General features: G+C 35.7%; 4 protein-coding genes across 4 annotated transcripts; 1 reads left to right on the top strand and 3 right to left on the bottom strand.

The window, feature by feature from the left end:
- Positions 1 to 1,109: 1,109 nt before the first annotated feature.
- On the bottom strand, positions 1,110 to 7,705 carry LOC132558777 (coiled-coil domain-containing protein 42 like-2-like). Its single transcript, XM_060223383.1, has 8 exons — positions 7,629 to 7,705; positions 6,107 to 6,326; positions 3,537 to 3,694; positions 2,766 to 2,848; positions 2,484 to 2,593; positions 1,830 to 2,000; positions 1,451 to 1,567; positions 1,110 to 1,253 (listed from the first exon to the last, which is right to left on the bottom strand). The coding sequence occupies exons 1-8, from the start codon at positions 7,703 to 7,705 to the stop codon at positions 1,110 to 1,112; spliced, it is 1,080 nt and encodes a 359-aa protein (XP_060079366.1).
- A 1,745-nt stretch (positions 7,706 to 9,450) lies between these two features.
- Positions 9,451 to 10,794, bottom strand: LOC132558748 (G-protein coupled receptor 84-like). Its single transcript, XM_060223347.1, has one exon. The coding sequence runs from the start codon at positions 10,792 to 10,794 to the stop codon at positions 9,451 to 9,453; it is 1,344 nt and encodes a 447-aa protein (XP_060079330.1).
- Positions 10,795 to 11,513: 719 nt separating this feature from the next.
- On the bottom strand, positions 11,514 to 12,848 carry LOC132558738 (5-hydroxytryptamine receptor 1A-like). Its single transcript, XM_060223337.1, has one exon. The coding sequence runs from the start codon at positions 12,846 to 12,848 to the stop codon at positions 11,514 to 11,516; it is 1,335 nt and encodes a 444-aa protein (XP_060079320.1).
- Positions 12,849 to 14,826: 1,978 nt separating this feature from the next.
- LOC132558600 (protein YIPF4-like) lies at positions 14,827 to 25,038 on the top strand. The gene is made up of 6 exons (XM_060223191.1): positions 14,827 to 14,995; positions 17,206 to 17,377; positions 18,268 to 18,439; positions 20,411 to 20,488; positions 20,862 to 20,975; positions 23,215 to 25,038. Exons 1-6 carry the CDS (start codon positions 14,827 to 14,829, stop codon positions 23,350 to 23,352), a joined length of 843 nt encoding a protein of 280 aa, XP_060079174.1. The 3' UTR covers positions 23,353 to 25,038.
- Positions 25,039 to 25,457: the final 419 nt, after the last annotated feature.

The following is a 25,457-nucleotide window of genomic DNA, read 5'->3' as shown; positions in this document are numbered from 1 at the left end:
ACATATGCACACTATGTCAAGTAGAACAATAACTTTGTAACCATAAATTTTATATTTTGATAAATGTTTGTTAAGCAGATTAAAATTCAGCTCAATCCACACAAAATGTAAGGTGCTTTTCAGACCAAGTAAGATTTTCTACAAACATTTTGTCACTCAACACTGAAACCACATGGAAACACAGATGGACAGTTACCTCCCCTTGGGTACTATAAATCTTTTCATGAAAACAATTAATTTCAATCACAGAGATTTAATATATCATGGCATCTACAACTTGCACCTACATCAAATTATATATGCAACATAGTTAAATTATATTGATTTCCTGACCATGATGAACCGGGTACTTGATTGCTAAATTTGTGTTCATCCATATATATATAATAATTGTAAATTAGGTTTCCAATTTTAAGTGACACCAGATGAAAAATATGATTTTGTAATGCTTGTATTGTGGGAATGATTATTCTGTAGATATAAATTTGAAGGGTGTCACATCATTATGTAGAATGCTTTTAATGAAATGGAGATCAGAAATCTTGGGTAGTAACATGGCAATAGTTTCCATACATTTTCTTTCACCTAAGATGAAACAACAATACACAATTTCCTTTCTCACAATCTTTAACTCTCCCTTTCACACCTATTCAGCTTTCTTTTACTCCATCTTAGATACTAACAGTAACTGTTGTTGCAATTTTGTGGTCAGACTGTTCAGAAAAGTCTGGCAGTATACATTCAAGACATATACATGTTTTATACACACAATCTAATCGTTGTTTGAATAAGAACTCTATTATCTTTTGTAAAGGATTTTGACAGGACACAATTATATAACTAGCTTTACAATCCATTACTATGATCCATGAGATAACTTTTCCAACATGCTTATTTGTTTACCATGAACACAGCTGATATTAGCAGTAACAGTAATGCTGTATATGGAAGGTGTCAGATTGGACAGGTTATACCTACAGTCTCCTAATTCATATATCTAACATGTACTCTTTTCTGTTGATGTTCTGCTAATTAATTCAAAGACTTCTGGCCAACATAACAACTGGAATATTACTACATTAACATGGGTAGATAAGTCTTGATTTTGATCATGATGGACCAGTTACAACAACTTTTTTCTTGGCTTTTGACTTTTGGAGATCTGCACTGTTGCCTCTGCTGCTCTCCTTCGCTGTGGTCGAGTCACTGGGCATGGCCATACGAGCAACATCCTCCCGCTCCACTACATGATCCTGTGTAAATATCATGGTTACAAGTATATAAACATTCTGGTTGCAATGAGAATTATACCTAATATATAGTTCCTTTTCTGTAATGGTGAGTAACTTGCTATGTATTTTGTCAATATCACATTTATATGTTTGTGATTTAATCATTCTACCAATAAGTCTCAGTTTTATCAAGTAGATTTCTTGATTATAAACCTTACCCCAATTTTTTTGAGTTTTTGTTCCAAAGTGAGGCCCTCCACCGATGTGTCGAGGGCCTTTAGACACTTCTCTGTGATGTTGTCTATAGCCATCATGATCACTCCAAATTCTGTTCGCTGTAAAAGAAAGTCTTTGTGACTAAGAATATCATTGTAACTACAAAATATGTAACTGAAAACAGTGTAACTAGTAACAATTGAAAGTAACTAGAAAGATTTGAATATCCCCTACTCCTGTGCAAGCCAGAATGTGATGTAGAACTTGATCATGATACTAAAGGATAAATATGAACCAAATCTGTTGAGAGCCTAGATAAAGCAAGGGAACACTCAATTTATTTTACAAAGAGTTCCAAATATATGAGAAAAAGAACCTCACCTTTGACCTCATATTTCCTTTGTTAGCAGCGAAGTGTTGCTCACTCTGCTTGTTGCTTTCTTCTTTATGTTCATGTTCATGTTGTAATCGAGCCAATTGACCGTTGATTGACATTTTCATGTTTGTGTGCTCCCCCTTTATTTCATCCAAGTCATGTCTTAGTTCTTTCATCTGTAAAAATGAATAACAGACTTATTTATGAAGCATTGATGAGTATGTACAAAACATAGAGAGCTCTACCATAACACTCACACTTCAGTTTCACTATGATAATCTTTACTATGGAAAATGTGTAAAAGTGGTGACCTAGAATACAACATTGAGATATGTACTGCCAAGTATCTATGGTGACATAGCAGACTCCTGCCTATCCATAGCGACCTGATCTATCTTTGAGATCTCTACTATTTTGTATCCATTGTGGCCTAGCTAGTAGACTGCAGCCTATCAGAGAGACCTGTACTACCCTGTATCTATGGTAACCAAGCAGATTCCAGCCTATCAACGTGAACTGTTCAATCCTTATTTGTTGTGACCTAACATAAAACAGCCTATCTATGAGATCTTTACTACCCTGTAACCATGGAAACCTAGCAGACTCCAGCCCCTCAAAGGAAGTTTTACAGGTGAGAACATATTTCCATAGTGACCTACCTCATCACCAGCTGACTCCAGCTTATCTATGAGAGCTTTACTGGACTCGCTCAATGTCCGATGCCTCATCATAAGACCTTTCACCTTGTCATCGGTGGTAGGAATATAATCTACAAACAAATCAATGATAAGTAACTCATCACATCATATCATTAATACCTGAGTGTATATATATATATAGATTTAGAGGCTTTAGCTGAAGATAACTTACAATTCCAAGTATAATTGTGAAGTTGGTAAATTTTAAGATTTGACTCTCTGTAAACTAAAGTGTATACTTACCTTCAGGCATTATGTCTATCACCCTCATCAGGAAATCTGAAAACTTCTTGTATCTAATCACAGATCTTTCTAAATGTTTTTGCCTGAAACCAGAATAATGCTTCACATCAAAACACAATCATCATTAATATATAAACTATACTTGTTGGTGGTATGTTTTTTGTTTATTTTTTCATACGCTACTTCCTGCTCCTTTCACAAAATCACAATGAGTGATAATGATGAATTTCACCTTGTCACTGGTCGTAGATTTTTTATAAATCGTGACCTTTCTTCCACTTAAGAAACTTCCTTCCTCTTTAACTCTTTGTCTCCTCTTTAGATCCTCCTCTATTGATCAAATCCCTACCTCCTCTTGAAACCACTGTTTCCTTTTCAGATCTTACTTCCTCTTTACTTTAAAACAATACATCCTCTTTAGTTATTTACCTCCCCTATAGATCCTTACCTTCTCTTTAGACCTTTACCTCCATTAAATATCCTTGCCTCCTCTTTTAACCTCCACTAAAGATCTTTCCCTCTTATTTAGTTATCTCCTATGTGACCCTTACTTCCTGTTTAGTTCTTCACCTCCTCATGTCCTTAATTCTGTAGATCCTGACCTCTTTAGTTCTTTACCTCCCCTATAGATCCTCACCTCCTCATGTCCTTAATTCTATAGATCCTGACCTCTTTAGTTCTTTACCTCCCCTATAGATCCTCACCTCCTCATGTCCTTAATTCTATAGATCCTGACCTCTTTAGGTCTTTACCTCCCCTTTAGATCCTTACCTTCTCTTTAGATCTTCCATTTGTTGTAGTAACATTTCTAGCTCCTTCGTTTTCTGTTCCTTGAGTTTAAGTTCTGTCTGGTACTTCTGTATAGCTCGCCTCCTCTTGGCATCATAGTCTTTGATGTATTTTTCACAATTAGTAAATTCATCTTTCATCTGAAATGAATACAACAAAATTGATTGTACAAAGTATAGCAGAGCAACTCATTACCAAAGGATTTGGTAGTAGAAATTGTAAGAACTCAAATTCTGATTACACATAATGTAATACAATATGATCAGGTTAGTAGGTATTGACTCCTACTCATCTAGATATCTTGTTTGTTAAACACCCTGCATGCATACCTTCAAGCAAGCAAACGAGGCGTCATCTCTGAAGATGACACATCTTGTCTCTACCCTTGCCTCGCCCACCTCCATGTATACATGCATATATAAATGAAGTCTACCAATCCTTATATTTATGAAAAGTAATTAGAGATACATACGACATCTAATGCATGCTAGCAATATGTAGTTACCCAAATGTGAATTTTAAAAATCTGAAATGGTCCTTCATATTTGTGTACATTTGCAATTGAACTTGGTTCACAAATTTGTTGCATTTCCATGATACGGTTTTTAAAAACCTTTATCTCATCATTAGATCATGGGCTATTTTAGTTACAAAATTCGGCTTGAGTTAGATACATTGGAAAAACATACTGAGAAGTTATTATGAACTGCATTTTATTTGAAAACCTGTGTATAGTTACCAAGGTAACCAAACTTTTTTTAAAAAGATTGTATTCACATCTAGATATTATCCTGTTTGTTCCTGTATTGTTTCATAGAAATCAGTGTGCATATTTAGGAGGCGTTGTCAAAAGAAAGAAATAATGCGCTTTGTTCATAGGATGAAAAATTAACAAGCCAAATATTTTTATTAATGGTTTTAAACTAAGCAATCCAATTCTAGTAGACTGAACAAAATCAGAAATGTGGATATTTCATTTGAAACCTCAAACATCCAGAAATCTTAAATAGATAGTAGTGTCTTTCTACTAAAAATATGTGTATAATATACGTGCAGACCTTCTGAAATATGTAATGAAGAAGTTCTTTCAAATGAACACTACATTCAAAAGCTTTTGTAATTCAGTAGGACATCAATATAGTAAACTAAACCTGCAGTAAATTCTATACAAACACCTGGTAGTACACAACCACTAACTGCTGTCAAATGTACAAAAGTACAACTTCTACCAAATATTATCTAGACATTCAATTAACTATTTGTTCTCTGTCAGTATAGTTTGGGACTGTGCCAGAGTGTTTTAACACATTAAATGTTGATTGTGAGGGTGACAGTCACATAATACCTTACAAACAATAGCTATAGAAGTAAGGTGGAGAGCACCACCTGGTATTCTGTTCTTCAAGGTATTAATTCAATTACCTTACAAGGAAATTAAAAATTAAAGACATATTACTTCAATATTAACTGAGTTGAAGTAATGTTAATTTAAGAGATACCTATATTTATAGGACCTTTATTTGCAAAAATACCCTTAGAAAAAATATAGAAAACGACCTTATTAGACAATTAACAGATAAAGACAACATACCCATATTTTGTAAGCTGGTTTAATAATGTAGATATAGAAAACCTACACTTTTCTGGTGGTACAAGATTTCCTTGTCACATTTTAGAGTTGATAATCAAAGGATGTCATTTCAAAAATCCATGTTTATAATAGATCAGGTGATGCAGTGATAATACACTTGCCCCTCATCTAGGAGTCCTGGGTTCGATTACCTGATTGAAATTGACAAGGTATACAATCTCCTTCCTCATGGATTTTTCTCCACCTACTCCAGTTTCCCCTCCCCACATCAATCACTCAATCCTTAACAGGCAAACCCTGCTGCTTCCAATTCAGAAACTTTGTTTAAACCACTAACTTTAAAATGCACCAATACAATTTATTTTAGTTGAAAATGCTGAAATTATGTTGACTGAAATTCTAAAACATATCAATTCAACATTATTCCAACAGACCTGCCTGATATAAGTACAAGTATCATCAACTACTCATTTTGATAATCATTTAAGCACCTGTCCCTGGAGACATAGAAACAACCAAATTTAATAAATCTTCAGATGATGCTTTACAGTACACCAATTTCAACTTTATCAAAATTGTTCGTTGTACATTAACAAGAAAAATCATCATACTACCTTATTTGTAACATTAGTGTCATATTTTATTGTAGCATAACTAAAAAGTAGAGCAAAAACCATAATTAATTTATCATTATGTTGGATTGGTGAGATAAAAATTTTCCTGACATGTAAACAACAAGATTTTCATTTAGCACCTTTTAGGAGCAGGAGCTGAAATGTTCAATATTGCTGCTTATTCTCATATCCAATCCATGCATCAGGAGAATAGTATCTCACTGCTGTACCAAATTAATGAACTACACCACATACTTCAGCACTAAGAAAGATAACTGCCAAACCAAAAATCAGCATGGCTCTATATATGTGTCCCTATATCTATGTATTGTCAAATGTCAACGAACCTGTTGCTGCCTCTTCTGGATGTCAATCTGACGCTGTGCACACTGCTCCATTTTACGTTTGAACTCTTGTCGTTTTTTGTACAGCTCAATGTCAACTGCTTCCACCTCCACCTGTTTCTTGAGCAATAACGTTTTCTGAAGTGTGTTGATCCCCGTTTCAATGAGCTTGTCACCAGACTCCTTGACAACGGGGAACGCTGTGATTTCGTCCTCATCGTCTCTGTAATATCAATGAAATCCAGTTACATTTGTTTCTCTTGAATCTTTTTCTCTCTTTTTTTCTGTTAAAACAAGCAACTGGTCTTATCTGTTTGGATTAAATATTTTCTTAACTTCATTTAGGAAAGGGAAATATGATAATAAGACACCTAACATGAGCTTGTAATATCTAGATCTAAGTCCCTGGTAATTCTGAAAAATTACTCAACCACACAAAACGGTTCTTTAATTGAATAACTAAAGTTTGCAATCACAGTTGTGCTGCATTTCATTTTCTAGCTAATATCAAAAGTCTTATCTTACTTTTCTGTGTATATATTAATACATATCCAGCATTATAGAATGATAACAGAACATGTATAATCCAACTCATGAAATATATCAATATATCAATTCAAAACAAGAAACACAAGTCGATAACTGAGTTCTAACAATTAAAAAGTTACAAGCATATTAGTCACAGTAATATTCATCATGCTGGTTTTATTAATGAAACTGATTACAAAGACAATCACCTGGAGACAAATGTTATCAAATGACAGTTAATCAATGCCTGTTCAGCATCATGGCAGTTAAAATACCATATTTGGTGTATATATAAAATACCATGCAATACGTTCTATGAGCTAGCACAGTAAAATACAGTAAAGTATATATTTCAAGACATATGTTAATGTGTACCAATAAAAAAGATTGAGTGCACTTTAATACATCTGCTATTGAGAAAACAGTGTATTATTCTTTATTTTCCTAATGATTTTGACAAATTAATACAAATTATCCACTAAACTTTATTTTTCTGGGATTTTCAATTTGTATGGTTATAGACATACATGTCTGTCCTGTTATTTACTCATTGTCCTGTGTATCAAATGTCATCAAAAATATTTGCTTCAATTCCTCCACTAGGGATCGAACCCAGAGCCTCTGGTTAATTTGTCACCCAGTCAATTAAAGAGATCTCTCTAGCAGAGCTGTATACCGTTGTTAGTGTTTATCGGATGGTTACAATTTAATACCACTGAATCAGCAACTAAACCATTTTTTCGTGTTTTGATATGTCATCTGTGTGATTAATGAGGAATTTATTGATACATGTATGTATCCATTACTTCTATGTAATTTAACAAACGTGTATCACCTTAATCTATTCTCTCTGTATCAGTAATGTCAAGGGAACATCTAAGCCTTCCCGTGCGTGACGAGTAACTTTAACATGATGGCCTGTAATAGACTCCATCTATAATTCACGCACTTGTTATCACTAGTGGAATCACGACATTACACATGGAATGGATCTTACCTTTCGTTGAGTTGCGTGACGAACACATTGCGTTTCTGGTTGTCAAGGTCCAGGTTGTATCCCCCAGTGTCAGCCATTTTGACAAATAATATCCTTTGCTGATTTTACAAACTCGCTATATGCTTTCAATCGTTCACAGCCACACTGTCCGCCATTACTAAACAACTTTATGCAAATGAGGGTACCTAGGAGATGATCACGTGGCCATGTTGACAATCGTGTCCGCATACACTGTGGACTGACAATTTTGCTATAGCTGACGTTAAAAGTAGGGGATTGGAAAGTGGGGGAACTTGGGCATGCATGCATTTTATATAGGTAAAAAATATTTCACTGCCGCGTCATCATGAACGGTGGGCACCAGACTGTGCGTCAAAATAATTTGACCTCGGACGACAGGAAAATCACTGATACCACTTTAAGATATTGCTCTCTCTCTCTCTTTAAATAAATAGGCCTACATGTTCTAGGTAGAGATACCTCAATCACACATGTTTGTCTAGTCTGTTGAATGTTTAGATACATATGTGTACCTAGTTCTTCACGATAGATTTCTTGTTCTATAAAATGTTTAATTTGAACAGCTTCACTGTTCTGTATTCGATTTTAATTAAGTATTCATTACATACATCAGAGACGTATCTGGATGGAACAAACCAAAGGGCACTACGATATTATATATATTACTGATAAATATTGTTTCGATATCATATAAGGAGGCTTTCAGGTTGGCTACACCTCATCAAGTACCACAATTCCCCGACAGGAATCGAACCTAGATCTGTACCTGATGCTATTTAACACAACAATCTATACAATTACATTATTCTGTTCTTCCCCAGACTTAGATCTATAGTAATGTCCGTGGTTCTACCTTCTAATACTCCAAATCATATCTTTTCGAGGGGTCCAAATTTTATCACTGGCTTTTACAACAAAAATTACTGATTCGTGGACAATTGATTCCGTGGATAAATATCGCTCTCTTAAGATCCTTCTATTTGTATAAGATCGTGGACGTGTCCGAATTCGTAGATTAAGAATACTTACGAATTCAACGAACATAAATAATCCACGAAAATTGCACCACAGTACAACAGTATCTAATCCAATGGGGTTTACATTTGAAAAAAATGAGTATTCACGCGAGTGATGGAAATTCCAATACCATTTTATTCATTTTTTTACTTGGATATTGGTGCAAATCCTGGAAAGATAGCTGAAGGTCTCATCTGACCAAAGTCGCTCGAACTCGTGATTTCCAATTGTTCTTTGCTTTTGCAGGCTATAGTCGTATATGTGCTAAGGAGGAGATGAAGAGGAAGTTTCGTTTGCCGCTGTAGATTAGTGAAGAACTAGTGTACAAACAAACCAGTCGTTGCCAACAAGGAAAGGAAAAGGAAATCAGATATCAAACGATCTTAACGCTGGAGAGAGAAAAGAAAAAAACGAAATCGCCATTTAACGCCAGTTCAGTTTATCCTTCAAAGTTTATTACAAATACCGTACATTGGCAATATTTTCACCAGAATAGGAGAGGGATTATAAGGAAGCCAGTGATTTGACGGGAAAGCATCAAAGCCAATCGCCGAAATTGATCCTGGCAATATTTATGTTCTGTTAATTTCAGCAATGGATGTATAACTTTATCCCAAACTATATTAGATAAAATTACCAATATAAAACGGATGATACAGTAACCGCGTCGTCCATGGAAACACTATGAATAGAAATTGTCATCGAAACACGTCCCCCGATGTTTGATGTTTTCCTCCTGAAAAGTCACGTCCTTATTGAATAACATAACCAGCGCACTGCAATTTTATTGTCCAAGCATCACTTCTCTGACATCGTTGTCGTTTGATGTCGATACACGTCCAATGTTACTTACTGGGACTCTTGGTAAAGAAAGCATATTACGAACTGGTCCCACTTGGCGGGAGAAGAGACGACAACATTCACGGCGGAAGTTTCTATTAAAGATGCTATATATTATAGGATTGGTAGCGTTATTTAGGCAGAAAGACTTCGACGCCACTTCTATCAGCTGTTGTACATGGATGTTCTGCTTCCGGAAGTCCATTTCGCTATATTTGAGGATAATCTCAATGACAAGATACGGAATATAGCTGAACATAAAACTGACCGTCACTGCTATGAATATAATGGCAGTTTTTGAGATTTGGAACCGTCTTTTGATATCTAAATCTTTTATCTGTTCGATATTCGCTTGTGGAACTTGTTCGGTCGGCGTCATACATTCATTTGCAATATTTAACGTATTTCTGCTTTTCCTTTTCAATTCATTATCATCCATGCTATCTAAGCATTTTGAATATTTGGTTTCCGATAAGTGCTCGTTTTCAACGTGTTGTGAGAACCGCTCCGAACACTTTAATACAAATACATCACGAGTATTTTGGTTAGCTTTGGACTGAAGGTCGTAAGACCTTACGTTCTTCTTTGCAAACTTAACTTTCATGGCCTCCCCGATGTTATTTCTAGATCGATTATAGACGACACGGATAATGCGTGTATAGACGAACACTAGAAAGAAGAAACTCCCAATGACGATAACAGCATAAAAACCATAATATAATTTAATAAGTAACTGATTGCGTGAATCGTCGATGGAACAGGTTGTTGTCACGATCCCTGGTATGGCCATTTCGATCGTCTTGGTACCGTATAGGAAGGAGGTCGGCCACGAGATGAAGAGTGCAAGAATGAATGTGCAGAAGATGTTTTTGTGTGGAGAACGAACAGCAAAGGTCTTCAAAGGATGACAGATTTTATAGTACCGATCTCGGGATATACATAACAACAGGAGACACTGCGACACGTATGCCACCGTGGTTACCGTACTGAAGAACTTACACGAGATGATATCTTCGTACAAAAGGGGAAAACGGATCTCAAATATCTCGAACGGAATACAAACCGTACAACACACTAAGTCAAACACAGACAACCAGTATATGTAAACACTGGCACACGTCTTCTTGAATCGGTATCCGTACACATAGAACACAAATCCATTGCCCACCAGCCCGAGAATCATCATGGAACTGGCAAAGAATATCGCTGGTATGTAGATTTCTACCTCTTTTTCATTGGCAAGCCACAGTAACGTACTGGTGGCGATTCTTGTGGTGTCATTTGTCATCATGAAGCATTACAGTCTGAGACAGGGTCTGCAGGTATTCAGAGACTTTTACGGTAGCCGTACTTTCAAATTAAGAAGCGATCTGAAAGAACATGCAAGTTTCTTTGTATAACATGGTGATAAAAACCAGGACGTTCACGTACCAGTTTCACGATCATATTTGAAGAATTCGAAATGTCACACATTTTCCAAGGTTAAAAAGATTTATTGGAAATTAGTGATAATTTCCTGTAGACAATAACACCATTGGTAAACTAACCAACATTTTTTATATATCCATGAAGTCACTTGAAGTTTGACAAGTCTTCATATCTCCGGTGGTTTTAGTTTTTGAAGATGTTAATTGTTTATATTATTTCAACAGATCCTTTCAATATTGCTGATTTTGATACTATATTCGCAGACCTTTTCAATACTGAAAATCATTGGCACTTTTTCACAGACCTCTTCAATACCGATAGTTGTTTTAACAGCATTTTCACAAGCCTTTTTTCTCTGGTGATACCGATTAACTGTTGGCCAGTTGTGATGGATGGAATGCCGTTCATGTACTGTAGTTTCTGTAAACACAGTGTACATTTTCTGTCGATATGACTTTGTTTTAGTTAATGGGTTTAATCACTAATGATACCGACAGATAAACGATGATTGTTTGCAGTGATGTTATCCTTCTGAAAAGTCACGTCCTTATTGAATAACGTAACCAGCGCACTGCAATTTTATTGTCCAAGCTTCACTTCTCTGACATCACTGTCGTTTGATGTCGATACACGTCCAATGTTACTTACTGGGACTCTTGGTAAAGAAAGCATATTACGAACTGGTCCCACTTGGCGGGAGAAGAGACGACAACATTCACGGCGGAAGTTTCTATTAAAGATGCTATATATTATAGGATTGGTAGCGTTGTTTAGGCAGAAAGACTTCGACGCCACTTCTATCAGCTGTTGTACATGGATGTTCTGCTTCCGGAAGTCCATTTCGCTATATTTGAGGATAATCTCAATGACAAGATACGGAATATAGCTGAACATAAAACTGACCGTCACTGCTATGAATATAATGGCAGTTTTTGAGATTTGAAACCGTCTTTTGATATCTAATTCTTTTATCTGTTCGATATTCGCTTGTGGAACTTGTTCGGTCGGCGTCATAAAATCATTTGAAATATTTAACGTATTTCTGCTTTTCCTTTTTAATTCATTATCATCTAAGCATTTTGAATATTTGGTTTCCGATAAGTGCTCGTTTTCAACGTGTTGTGAGAACCGCTCCGAACACTTTAATACAAATACATCACGAGTATTTTGGTTAGCTTTGGACTGAAGGTCGTAAGACCTTACGTTCTTCTTTGCAAACTTAACTTTCATGGCCTCCCCGATGTTATTTCTAGATCGATTATAGACGACACGGATAATGCGTGTATAGACGAACACTAGAAAGAAGAAACTCCCAATGACGATAACAGCATAAAAACCATAATATAATTTAATAAGTAACTGATTGCGTGAGTCGTCGATGGAACAGGTTGTTGTCACGATCCCTGGTATGGCCATTTCGATCGTCTTGGTACCGTAGAGGAAGGAGGTCGGCCACGAGATAAAGAGTGCAAGAATGAATGTGTAGAAGATGTTTTTGTGTGGAGAACGAACAGCAAAGGTCTTCAAAGGATGACAGATTTTATAGTACCGATCTCGGGATATACATAACAACAGGAGACACTGCGACACGTATGCCACCGTGGCTACCGTACTGAAGAACTTGCACGAGATGATATCTTCGTACAAAAAGGGAAAACGGATCTCAAATATCTCGAACGGAATGCAAACCGTACAACACACTAGGTCAAACACAGACAACCAGTATATGTAAACACTGGCACACGTCTTCTTGAATCGGTATCCGTACACATAGAACACAAATCCATTGCCCACCAGCCCGAGAATCATCATGGAACTGGCAAAGAATATCGCTGGTATGTAGATTTCTACCTCTTTTTCATTGGCAAACCACAGTAATGTACTGGCGGCGATTCTTGTGGTGTCATTTGCCATCATGACAGCCTGAGACAGAGTCTGCAGGTATTCAAAGACTTTTACGGTAGACCTGCTTTCAAATTAAGAAGCGATCTGAAAGAACATGCAATTTTTTTTTATAACATGGTGATAAAAACAAAGACGTTCAAGTACCAGATTCACGATCATATTTGAAGAATATGAAATGTCACACATTTCCAAAGGTTAAAAAGATTTATTGGAAATTAGTAATAATTTCCTGTAGACAATAACACATTGGTAAACTTACCAACATTTTTTATATATCCATGCAGTCACTGGAAGTTTGACAAGTCTTCATATCTCCAGTGGTTTTAGTTTTTGAAGTTAATTGTTTATACTATTTCAACAGATCCTTTCAATATTGCTAATTTTGATACTATATTCGCAGACCTTTTCAATACTGAAAATCATTGGCACTTTTTCACAGACCTCTTCAATATCGATAGTTGTTTTAACAGCATTTTCACAAGCCTTTTGTCTGGTGATACCGATTAACTGTTGGCCAGTTGTGCTGGATGGAATGCCGTTCATGTACTGTAGTTTCTGTAAACGCAGTGTACATTTTCTGTCTATATGACTTTGTATTGATTTAATCACTAATGATATTGATAGATAAACGATGATTGTTTGCAGTGATGGTCATTATTAACGGAGCGGAACACGGACATATATTAGTTTACAAGTTTACTCAGAGAAGGCAAATACTATTTTGAACAACGTTCGATTGTTATTACTTTTTTCTGGGTAACTCAAAGTTTGATAAATCGGGGAATGCACACAAGATATAAACCCGATCTTGTCATTATCAGTCATTTTCCCATGAAAATAAGCAATTTGGAAAAAGACCATTTCGTCCGGAGAGTCGTTAAAACAGACTGCAGTTGAAGCATATGAATTAACATGTTAAGTGATGCACTGAAATATATCTTATGTAGTACACTTAAATACATGTCTTGTGGTACACTTAAATACATGTTTTGTGGTACACTTAAATACATGTTTTGTGATACACTTAAATACATGTTATGTGGTACACTTAAATACATGTTTTGTGGTACACTTAAACATGTTATATGGTACAATTAAAGAGATGTTGTATGGTACACTTAAATATATGTTTTGTGATACACTTAAATATGTTTTGTGATACACTTAAATACATGTTATAGTGTGATACACTTAAATACATTTTTGTGGTACACTTTAACACGTGTTATGTAATAAACATACACTTGTGTTTGTTTTATCGTATCGGACAATAGATTGAATACCATATCAATAACAAGTTTTCAATACTGAAATTATAGATTTTACCATAAACATCACGAAATGTCACATATCGATCAATATTATAAGAACAAATACATTACAGACATGTTAGTTATAACACGTTTATTTTCCAAAAACAGTGACAAGGGAATGGAGTTTCCTATTCTCTTGTTTTTCACCAAGATGATCAGAAAAGAGTCTGGGGCTGGTGCAGTGGTAAATCCGCCTCTTCTCTTGGAGTGGCCAGTCAACGTACCTTAATCTGAAGATGTTGTGTATGGTTCCGCCTACTGCTTGTGGGTTGAGATTTGAAGGGTGCCTGACCCACTGTGGTTCATGGATGCTTGTTTTCATCAACATTTCTTCAATCTCTATTTCCTCAATTGGTCAGGTTTTAGTAAAGTTATCAGGTAAGACTGCTGTATACCCGCCGGGTAAGGCCAACGCGTTTGCATGCACCGGCCTCTGCCTTTTGAAGGATAATTTCGCTTCAACCCCATAAATGAAGACGTCATCTAACAGATATTTTTCCAAAAAAGGTAAATCTTCGAATCAGAGAAAAAAATGAAATTTTCACATGAAGATGTCTAAATTATATAAATTCATAATTAAATAGAATTTTAAGAGGAACATATAATATGCATATCTGGTGCCTCCTCCCCTCACTTTATACGAAAGTGTCTCTCTCAATTGAATGCTAGCTAAAATGGCGTCCATGGACACATCGAGATCCACATCATCAAATGATTATTCTTTAACCATGGATGACTTCAAGTCGCAGCCACTTGGATCTAGTGATTATAAATCAAACGAACCTGCAGTTTATAATCCATCAAGCGACGAGTTTCAATTTGTACAACAATCACCAAATTTTGGTAAACCTATGACACTGACTTTTCTCTCTCACTCTCTTTCGCAGTTTCGGCTTGCAGTCAGTTGACATTCACAGGATTTTGAGTAACGTATAACATTAGTTAATAACCACAACACTAGAAATCCAGTATTTGTATCTTATGAAGTTTATAAAACATTTGGGCATCGATATATAAATATATGCATGCCCCAATTTGTATAAGGTTTCAGATGGTGTGTATTTGTACCCTTAGACGTTTCGTTTAGACATCGGTTTCTGTCCGCTAGATATATCGGTGTTGCCATGTTGTTGCACATTATTACGTGAAATGTTGACCTACGTAACCTACAACCCGAGTGATTTTGGTCACTGTAACATGTGACGCTTCAGAAGAGAGACAAAAACTGGGATTAAATCCATTTATCATCAAATATTATGAGTATTCGTTTCAGTGGCAAATTTGTGTATTTTTCTTTATACATATTTTTACATGTCAAACATCCTCCTAGATATGATAAAATAGCTAATCAATCTGTTCCCATAAATCAGTATTTTGTTGTCTGTTTGTAATCAAAATCGACTATGAATAATAGGCTATGCCTCCTTGCATTTTTCTTTGCCACGGAAGTCCAAACATGCACATATGATATTGGAAAATCAGGATTTTGAAATTATCACTTTTAATGACTGCTTTCTGCTTTAAAGTTACAAGTGAGTTGTAGTATGGCACGTGAAAAGTTTGTGGTAAGGAAAAAAATAAGTAAGAAACATGGCTTAATATGATTTTATTTAAATTTTTTCCAGTGAAATGTCATTCTCATTCTGTTGATTTTATGTAAAATTTGTGCACTTCTGGGTAACTGATAGACTAACTCAAGCATCTCTGTGATTCAGGGATTTCATCAGAAGCAATAGCGTAGACACATTTCCGATACACATGTGTCATTTGAGGTGGTATTTGTGGATATCTTTCAGAAAAAAATACTGGTATTTCTCTGATTACTTTATTGAATAAATTTCTTAGTATGAACACATTTCAATACATTTGTGTATTTGTTTGTTTGCAAATCATTAACATAGTATTGATATGGAGATACAATGTATAAGGGGCCTGAAACCAATTCGCCAAGGATGTATGAAGTATCAGTCTGCCTGATTGCATCGGCATTGTCACATGAGTTTTTCACTGTTTTGAACCTCAAACATTTTTGGAGTAAGTTTGTAAAAATACTGGATTTATACTATTGTGATTATTAACAGGTTTCATAAATTACCCACATTCCCAAAAGTGAATTCTTGCACTGGTAGTAATAGGCACTGAAAGACCACAGTCTCAACGACCTGTTTAAAATCAGGATATATATATTGGATGATTGATTTTCATACTGGTTATTAATACATTTCAGTTCCAGTGAAATCTAGCAGAAGCCATAACAGCATAAGGCATGCAGCTGCTCAGTAACATTGCTCCAAATTTTCTCTAGTCCCGTCATGAACACAATTTGACATTCTTTAGAGATGTTCACAGGTGCTTGTGTGGTATGACCATGCATCTTTCTGCCTAAATGCGTATGACCAATGTCTAATATTAGGGTCATTATGGGAAGGAAAGATGCATGAAGTCTTTTCCACTGAAAGCCTATAATAGCAGACGTAAAACCTGTTAATTAAATGAATAGATACAATGTGGAAAGGATTCAATAGGTTGGGAATAAGACACATACATGAATTTATCATGAGAGGTTCAACAGTTTTCTTAATGATACAACTTGGTGTTGGAGCCAGAGGATTCTTGGGGAAGGGTGAGGGTACAGTTTGGGATTTAATGGATGACCAATATCCTTATTCTGAGGGTCCCAAAGTTTAGAAAAAAAATCTTTAAAATGTAAATCGAAAAATGTATGGGAATATCTTATATTTTCTGTCAGATGTTTCAAGTACTCAGCATTATCTTGAAAGGTTACAGACTTATTTGTAAAGTTGAGAATACAGACTAATGGGAATTTCCCTTTATTCAGGCAGTAGAGTGTCTGTCTAGAGACTGAAGGGTGGCTAGTTCGAACCTTAGCAGTGGTAGGGCATTTTCATTAGTCCTCTTATTACATATTTATCAATGACAGGTGAGTGATTAAAACACATCTTCTTTGTTGAAATAGAAATACATGTGCACAAGATATTTCAATACTTACCCATTTACTGCTTAAAAAATACTGCTGTTGTTACTGATTGTAGGGGGTAACAAAATTGAGGGCACAATGGATATGGCTGCTGAATTGACACCATCAGATTCTGCTGCATATGGAGTGAGGCCTCGAGGTGCAGCATCTCAGTTTCTAGATAAAAAAGGGTTCTCCTGGCTGTTGGAGGAGGAAGATTTGGATGAGGAAGATAAACAACCATTGTTGTAAGTTGAACAGCTATTATTAGTTAATGTTGCCATGAAATTTGGGAAGTATGTCTGTTTATGTTGTGAATACAGTGGACTCACAACCCAGACAGAAATGTTGGGGTATGGATTTCTGTAATGTTAATTGTGCTTACTAGTGCAGAAAATCTAAATTTTGGTTCCATAAATACCTTTTTGGAATGGAATGGAATTTTCATATTAATATTTCAGCAATAGTCATGACATTTTTTGTAAGACCAGTATTGGGTAATTGGAGAGCTTTACCCAACTCCAGTTTGAATTGCACGAAACAAAGAAGAAAAGAATAAAATCTGCATGCAGAAATTCAATTTTAATTCAGATTCTTTAATTCTGCAAGCAGATTAGTTGGTTTGCATATTTAATGTTTGCCTTCACTGATATTTATCAGTGTTCAGCAATGACCAAATGGATTAACCTTTTCCAGCCACCTCTGGTGAATCTGAGGCCCTATCCTTTTGACATGTTGTCAAGGGTGGGGCTAAAGTTTCTTGAACAGACTGGAACACAGTATAATGTTAGGGGTCTCTGAGGTTCTATCAAGACAGTCTACATCTGTTTGAGACCGCCTCTGGAATGTCTGCACACAGGACTTCAGTTGTATTTCAGGAGTCATGAGTCTCTACTTAGCAAAGCAAATAACAAGTTCCAAATTTTCCATGAGGTTGCCAATATGGGCATTTGTGTTGCTCTGACACAGCTTGTTTTAAGCAAAAACAGATAAAACATATATGTAACAGTTACATGAATGAAATGGCAGTTGTAATGAGGTTAAGAGTAAAAAAAACAAAATAATAGAGGTGTGATTGTTATGTTGTGTGTATTGTATGCAAAAGGTCTTCAGTTTTCTTTTTTCTTCCTTTTTGTAGAGAGGCACTTGATATAGATCTGAAAGACATTTACTATAAACTCCGTTGTGTGCTGTTTCCTCTGCCTCAGCTTGGCTTCAACAGACATGTAGTGAGAGAAAGTCCAGACTTTTGGGGACCTCTGGTGGTCATCCTCCTGTACTCACTAGTATCACTGTATGGACAATTCCGGGTAAGGTCTGAGTCATTTCAGCTTACCATCTAATTAAAGAAAAATGCATATGGGTTAATCTAGAATTGGTGGGATACATGTACTACTCGTTGTGGAAAAAAGGGAATTTTCGGCCTACTGTGAGAACTAAAGAAATTTTGGACAACTTGTTTGGTTAGAATTCAAAATAGGGATAGGCTTAAAATAATTGACAGGCATGACGGTTACATGAAGGAAATATGACAATTTTGAGGTTAAAATGATATTTCTTGTTCAAAATTGAACATCATTCAAAACAAATATTAATCCATTTTTGGTTGAAGTTACAAACAAATATCTGCAATAAGTACTCCTTACAGGTAATAAAATGTATATATTTGATTAGATTATTATTTTATGGGTGGTTGATGCACTGACTGGTATGTTATTGATAGTTTATGTAAATGACCGGTAATTATTGGATGGTTTATGTAAATGACCGGTAATTATTGGGTGGTTTATGTAAATGACCGGTAATTATTGAGTGGTTTATGTAAATGACTGGTAATTATTGGGTGGTTTATGTAAATGACTGGTAATTATTGGGTGGTTTATGTAAATGACTGGTAATTATTGGGTGGTTTATGTAAATGACTGGTAATTATTGGGTGGTTTATGTAAATGACTGGTAATTATTGGGTGGTTTATGTAAATGACTGGTAATTATTGGGTGGTTTATGTAAATGACCAGTAATTATTGGGTGGTTTATGTAAATGACTTGTAATTATTGGGTGGTTTATGTTAATGACTGGTAATTATTGGGTGTTTATGTAAATGACTGGTAATTATTGGGTGGTTGATGTAAATTAGTAATTATTGGGTGGTTTATGTAAATGACTGGTAATTATTGGGTGGTTTATGTAAATGACTGGTAATTATTGGGTGGTTTATGTAAATGACCGGTAATTATTGGGTGGTTTATGTAAATGACCGGTAATAATTGGGTGGTTTATGTAAATGACTGGTAATTATTGGATGGTTTATGTAAATGACTGGTAATTATTGGGTGGTTGATGTAAATGACCGGTAATTATTGGGTGGTTTATGTAAATGACTGGTAATTATTGGGTGGTTTATGTAAATGACCAGTAATTATTGGGTGGTTTATGTAAATGACTGGTAATTATTGGGTGGTTTATGTAAATGACTGGTAATTATTGGGTGTTTATGTAAATGACTGGTAATTATTGGGTGTTTATGTAAATGACTGGTAATTATTGGGTGGTTTATGTAAATGACCGGTAATTATTGGGTGGTTATGTAAATGACTGGTAATTATTGGGTGGTTTATGTAAATGACCGGTAATAATTGGGTGGTTTATGTAAATGACTGGTAATTATTGGATGGTTTATGTAAATGACTGGTAATTATTGGGTGGTTTATGTAATGTAAATGACTGGTAATTATTGGGTGGTTTATGTAAATGACCAGTAATTATTGGGTGGTTTATGTAAATGACAGGTAATTATTGGGTGGTTTATGTAAATGACCAGTAATTATTGGGTGGTTTATGTAAATGACCAGTAATTATTGGGTGGTTTATGTGATTGACTGGTATGTTATTGGGTGGTTTATGTAAATGACCAGTAATTATTGGGTGGTTTATGTAAATGACCAGTAATTATTGGGTGGTTTATGTGATTGACTGGTATGTTATTGGGTGGTTTATGTAAATGACCTGTAATTATCGGGTGAGTTATGTGACTTGTGATAGGTAACGGGTTGTTTATATAACTGACCAGTGTTTTATCGGTAGTTTATATAAATGACCAGTATTTTGTGGATGGTTTATGTGATTTGTTTATGTGAATTACTGATTGATAGTTGGTAACTTATAAAATTGACTAGTATTTTATGTAATTAACTGGTATTTCATTGGTAGTTTATGTAATTAAGTGGTATTTTATTGGTAGTTTATGTAATTAACTGGTATTCTCTGTTACTACTGTAGGTGGTATCTTGGATCATCACCATTTGGATATTTGGCTCCCTCATTATATTTCTGTTAGCCAGGATGCTTGGAGGTGAAGTAAGTACTTATATCCTGATCTGGTACAATTGAAGAGGTGGTTGTCAGTGAATTGTTAGCTTTGATGATGTGATGCTATGGCTGTCAATTTTTAACACTTAATGAAACATTGATAAGAATAAATTGAAATGTGTAAAAAACTTAATTGATTGTAGGAAACAGAACAGCTGGTATATGTTGTGTTAACTCCCTGCTTCTGATTTATAGCTTCTATTATCGGAATGGACACTCTGTATAACTTTGTAGTATTCTTTTACCAGTAAAGAACCACTCAATAATGGCACCAATGTTAACTCAACCTTTTTTAAACCAAAAGGTAATGTCAGAAAAATTTGGAACCTATGTTTTACTGAACAGTATTGTGTGTTTACAGGTAAGCTACTCACAGTGTCTGGGTGTGATTGGCTACTCCGTCCTTCCATTGGTTATCACAGCTTCTGTCCTTCCCCTGTTTAGATCTCTGCACTATCTCGGCTTGCTAATAAAGGTATGTGTTAATGTAGGATGAACAAAAATATTTTGATAGATATTTTCTTACATATCATGAAATATTTGATTAAATTTGGTTGGTATAATATATTTGTAATATTTCGATATCCACATTCTGTCACCTTCATCAGACAATGGACGAGTGAATTGTGTGTACACTGAGGTGTATAATATGAGATAATTTGTCTATACATAACGTTAAACCTGTTTCCCCTTTGTGTACTTACATGACTGGTAATTCTGTTATGTGCCGTAGTTAATGCTTGTATTATATCGGTGCAAAAGTTTCTGTGTGAAACAAGATCCAAAGGAACACTTCGACTGAACTGTAGAAAATAATACCATATTTGTCTTCAGAAAGTTACTAACAAAATTGGTTCCAACATATTAATGTGTGTTAGTCTTTTACAGCTGTGTGGTGTCAGCAAAGGCCACACAGTGTTGCATGTTACTGTGTGTCTCTATAAGTAAGCCATCTGTATGGTGTGGAGGACACACAACGCTGACATGTTATTGTATGTTAGTAAGAATGCTGTGAGGTGTGGAGGACACACAGCGCTGACATGTCACTGTGTGTCAGTAAGAAAGATGTGCGGTGTGGAGGACACACAACGCTGACATGTTATTGTATGTTAGTAAGAAAGCTGTGAGGTGTGGAGGACACACAGTGCTGACATGTTACTGTATGTTAGTAAGAAAGCTGTGATGTGTTGAGGACGTACAGTGCAGGCATGTTACTGTATGTCAGTAAGAAAGCTGTGAGGTGAGGAGGACACAAAGCACTGACATGTGACTGTGTGTCAGTAAGATAACTGTATGGTGTGGAGGACACACAGTGCTGACATGTTTCTGTGTGTCAGTAAGATAACTGTATGGTGTGGAGGACACACAGTGCTGACATGCTTCTGTGTGTCAGTAAGATAACTGTATGTTGTGGAGGACACACAGTGCTGACATATTACTGTAAGTCAGTAAGAAAGCTGTGAGGTGTGGAGGACACACAGTGCTGACATGTTTCTGTGTGTCAGTAAGATAACTGTATGGTGTGGAGGACACACAGCACTGACATGTGACTGTATGTCAGTAAGATAACTGTATGGTGTGGAGGACACACAGCGCTGACATGTTACTGTGTGTCAGTAAGAAAACTGTGAGGTGTGGAGGACACACAGTGCTGACATGTTACTGTAAGTCAGTAAGAAAGCTGTGATGTGTGGAGGACACACAGTGCTGACATATTACTGTAAGTCAGTAAGAAAGCTGTGAGGTGTGGAGGACACACAGCGCTGACATGTTACTGTGTCAGTAAGAATGCTGTGAGGTGTGGAGGACATACAGTACTGACATGTGACTGTGTGTCAGTAAGAAAGCTGTGATGTGTGGAGGACATATAGTGCTGGCATGTCACTGTATGTCAGTAAGAAAGCTGTAATGTGTGGAGGACACACAGCGCTGACATGTTACTGTATGTCAGTAAGAAAGCTGTGAGGTTTGGAGGACACACAGTGCTGACATGTTACTGTGTGTCAGTAAGAAAGCTGTGAGGTGTGGAGGACACACAGCGCTGACATGTTACTGTATGTCAGTAAGAATGCTGTGAGGTTTGGAGGACACACAGCGCTGACATGTTACTGTATGTCAGTAAGAAAGATGTGAGGTTTGGAGGACACACAGTGCTGACATGTTACTGTGTGTCAGTAAGAAAGCTGTGAGGTGTGGAGGACACACAGCGCTGACATGTTACTGTATGTCAGTAAGAATGCTGTGAGGTTTGGAGGACACACAGTGCTGACATGTTACTGTGTGTCAGTAAGAAAGCTGTGAGGTGTGGAGGACACACAGCGCTGACATGTTACTGTATGTCAGTAAGAATGCTGTGAGGTGTGGAGGACACACAGTGCTGATATGTTACTGTGTGTCAGTAAGAAAGCTGTGAAGTGTGGAGGACATACAGTGCTGACATGTCACTATGTGTCAGTGTCAATAAGAAAGCTGTGCAATGTGTTTACTATGCATTAATATCACGAAAAAGCTGTGGGTTTGAAAAGGCATACAGTTGTGTTGCAGTGCATTGCTATTTGTCAGTTACATGATTAGTATGGGCATATTGATGCACCGTCACCTTACTCTACATAATGAAATTATTTTGTGTGTGTTACACCTTTTGTGTTGTATGTTGTAGGTAGCCTATATAATAATTCATCACTATTTCATTATATCTGTTTTTTTTGTTACAGCTGTGTGGTGTGGTTTGGGCAGCATATAGTGCAGGTACATTATTATGTGTCCAGGAACTCCAACACAAACGACCTCTACTTCTGTACCCTGTATTCCTCCTCTACATCTACTTCCTGTCACTCTACACTGGAGCCTGAACCTTTCATCAGGATCAGAGTTGTTGTTTCCTCCTTGTTTGAAACAAATAGGAACTAAAAATATGGAGAACATGATTCCCGGCATAAAATTAGTGTGACACTGAGGCAGGTCCAAGGTCACCATAAGATGTGTGATAAAACTATTAACGACTATCAAAATCTCATGTCAGAATGATATGATGGTGATAAGTTATAATATGTTGATATTATCTGGTTACATTGTATGTATTTGACCAAACGCGTCACACTGTGTGTTACTCTAAAATTGTTACATGTACCTAATATTTTTACCTGATATCATGGGATGATCCTAATGATGTAGAAAAAACCATGCAAGAAGGAAATGTTGAGGGCTAAGTTCATGTACTACATCATGAAAGTAATTTTGGTGTAGAAAAACTTTCCCCAAACACCTCCTGAAGGATTAACTAGATCACCAGATTTAAACTTGTCACTAATTCAACATATTTGGTCTTGTTCCAAATGCTAAACAGATCAACTGCTTAACAGATAAACATAATGTTTCTTGTTCCAATATACTGGTCAGAATAACTGAATTTATGGGAGGTGGTGAGTTCTGCAAATATCTGTGATATCAAGTTTGCAAGCGTACTTAGTAGAAAAACATAAATGATGTGCATATTACATTAAATTACATTGTATGTATAGGTACTGTTTAGATTCACGACTGCATGATGTGCTTACAAATATATAAGTGCATGTAGTTTAAAGTTTGACTGTGTGAATGATGTGTGTAGAGAATAAGAGCCTTTCTGTATAAAGATTCGTTTGTATTTAATGATAGGTAGCTTTTAAAATAATCAAACTGTGTGTAAATTAATCTAGAAATTGAAATTTGGTTCTAGATTGTCCCTGTGTCAAATAAATAAAACAGTTCTTGCAGGGGCAGTGTGCTATAAAATTTCAAACATATTGTAGTTTTAAAATAATTTTGTACGAAACAACCACATGTAAAGCTTCTTATTCCCAGGCTTGGTGTCAGAAAAAGGGTGAATAATTCTGGTGTATTAATGGTTCTACTGACAGGTGTTAGTTGGCTATGGGCTCCTTATATTTACACAATATCAATAATGGTGCACTGATTCAAAAATACAACATCTTAAGTTATGGAAATCACTAAAACATGAAAAACAATGTTTTAATTATTCTAATTAGTTCAAAAACAAGATCGTATCACTTAAATACTGTCATTAACTTTTGCTATTACATATATGTAATGTTACCATTCTTATCCTTCCACTTCTTCATTAGCTGCCATCTTGGATGTTGCTATTCTTGTCTTTCCAGACTCGCAGATTAGTGGTTAAATAATTACATACATTAGTATTGCAAATAACTATGAAATGAATTTGGCATGTTATTTATATGACATATATGATGTACATAGTATAAGATGTTATATGATACCTGTACACAAGAACTTTTTTTAAGAAAATAATTATGTATCATTTATCATACATTGATATGCGAATGATGTATTACATCTAGTTACTGATGGACAAATAGTACATATTATGAATGTATGTATTACATATATATGAATACAATTTGTTGCCATCAAATATTGTTTTTGTCAGTTATTATAATGAAAATAAATGTGTACATAATTATGTATGACATTATTTTTGTACAATACTATTAATATTACATGGTACATGTATAAAGTTTGGGACAGACATCAATACTTTTGTCTTGTTTTTACTGTATGAGCATTAGATGTAAATTTGTAATAGAGTTACCGAAGGGAGAGCACATAGTCACTGCTTTGTCCATCTGAATTTGTCTGGAGCATTACATAAAAACTATGTGAGATGTCAGTATCAACATAAACTATATATATATCATAGATATATCTCAACAAGGAGAAGTGTAGTGTACAAGAACCATCACTCTTTTCTACATACCAGGGTAATTTATGAGTTAATACCCATGTTATTTTCACTTCTTAAATTTGATTCCATTTGAGGAACATAGGTGTCTCTGACAGCCCTTGCTTGTGGAGGTTGGAAACTTCCATATTTGAAAAGTATCCTGTTGTTTTGTAGCTAGAATAAAAGTAAAATACCCTATAGCTGTTTAGATAG

Source organism: Ylistrum balloti, unplaced genomic scaffold (genome assembly GCF_031769215.1).
Source record: "Ylistrum balloti isolate Yb309-2 unplaced genomic scaffold, AGI_CSIRO_Ybal_v1 Utg369660, whole genome shotgun sequence".
NCBI classification, from domain to species: domain Eukaryota; kingdom Metazoa; phylum Mollusca; class Bivalvia; order Pectinida; family Pectinidae; genus Ylistrum; species Ylistrum balloti.
This window is presented reverse-complemented; position numbering and strand designations above follow the sequence as displayed.

Coding starts and splice junctions, on each gene's coding strand:
- LOC132558600 (XM_060223191.1), top strand. CDS start 14,827: ATGGCGTCCATGGACACATCGAGATCCACATCATCAAATGATTATTCT. Junction 14,996..17,205: donor ACAACAATCACCAAATTTTG/GTAAACCTATGA, acceptor TACTGATTGTAG/GGGGTAACAAAATTGAGGGC. Junction 20,976..23,214: donor ATCTCGGCTTGCTAATAAAG/GTATGTGTTAAT, acceptor TTTTTGTTACAG/CTGTGTGGTGTGGTTTGGGC.
- LOC132558748 (XM_060223347.1), bottom strand. CDS start 10,794: ATGACAAATGACACCACAAGAATCGCCACCAGTACGTTACTGTGGCTT.
- LOC132558738 (XM_060223337.1), bottom strand. CDS start 12,848: ATGGCAAATGACACCACAAGAATCGCCGCCAGTACATTACTGTGGTTT.
- LOC132558777 (XM_060223383.1), bottom strand. CDS start 7,705: ATGGCTGACACTGGGGGATACAACCTGGACCTTGACAACCAGAAACGC. Junction 3,695..6,106: donor TCCAGAAGAGGCAGCAACAG/GTTCGTTGACAT, acceptor TATTCATTTCAG/ATGAAAGATGAATTTACTAA. Junction 1,254..1,450: donor AAAAACTCAAAAAAATTGGG/GTAAGGTTTATA, acceptor ATATTTACACAG/GATCATGTAGTGGAGCGGGA.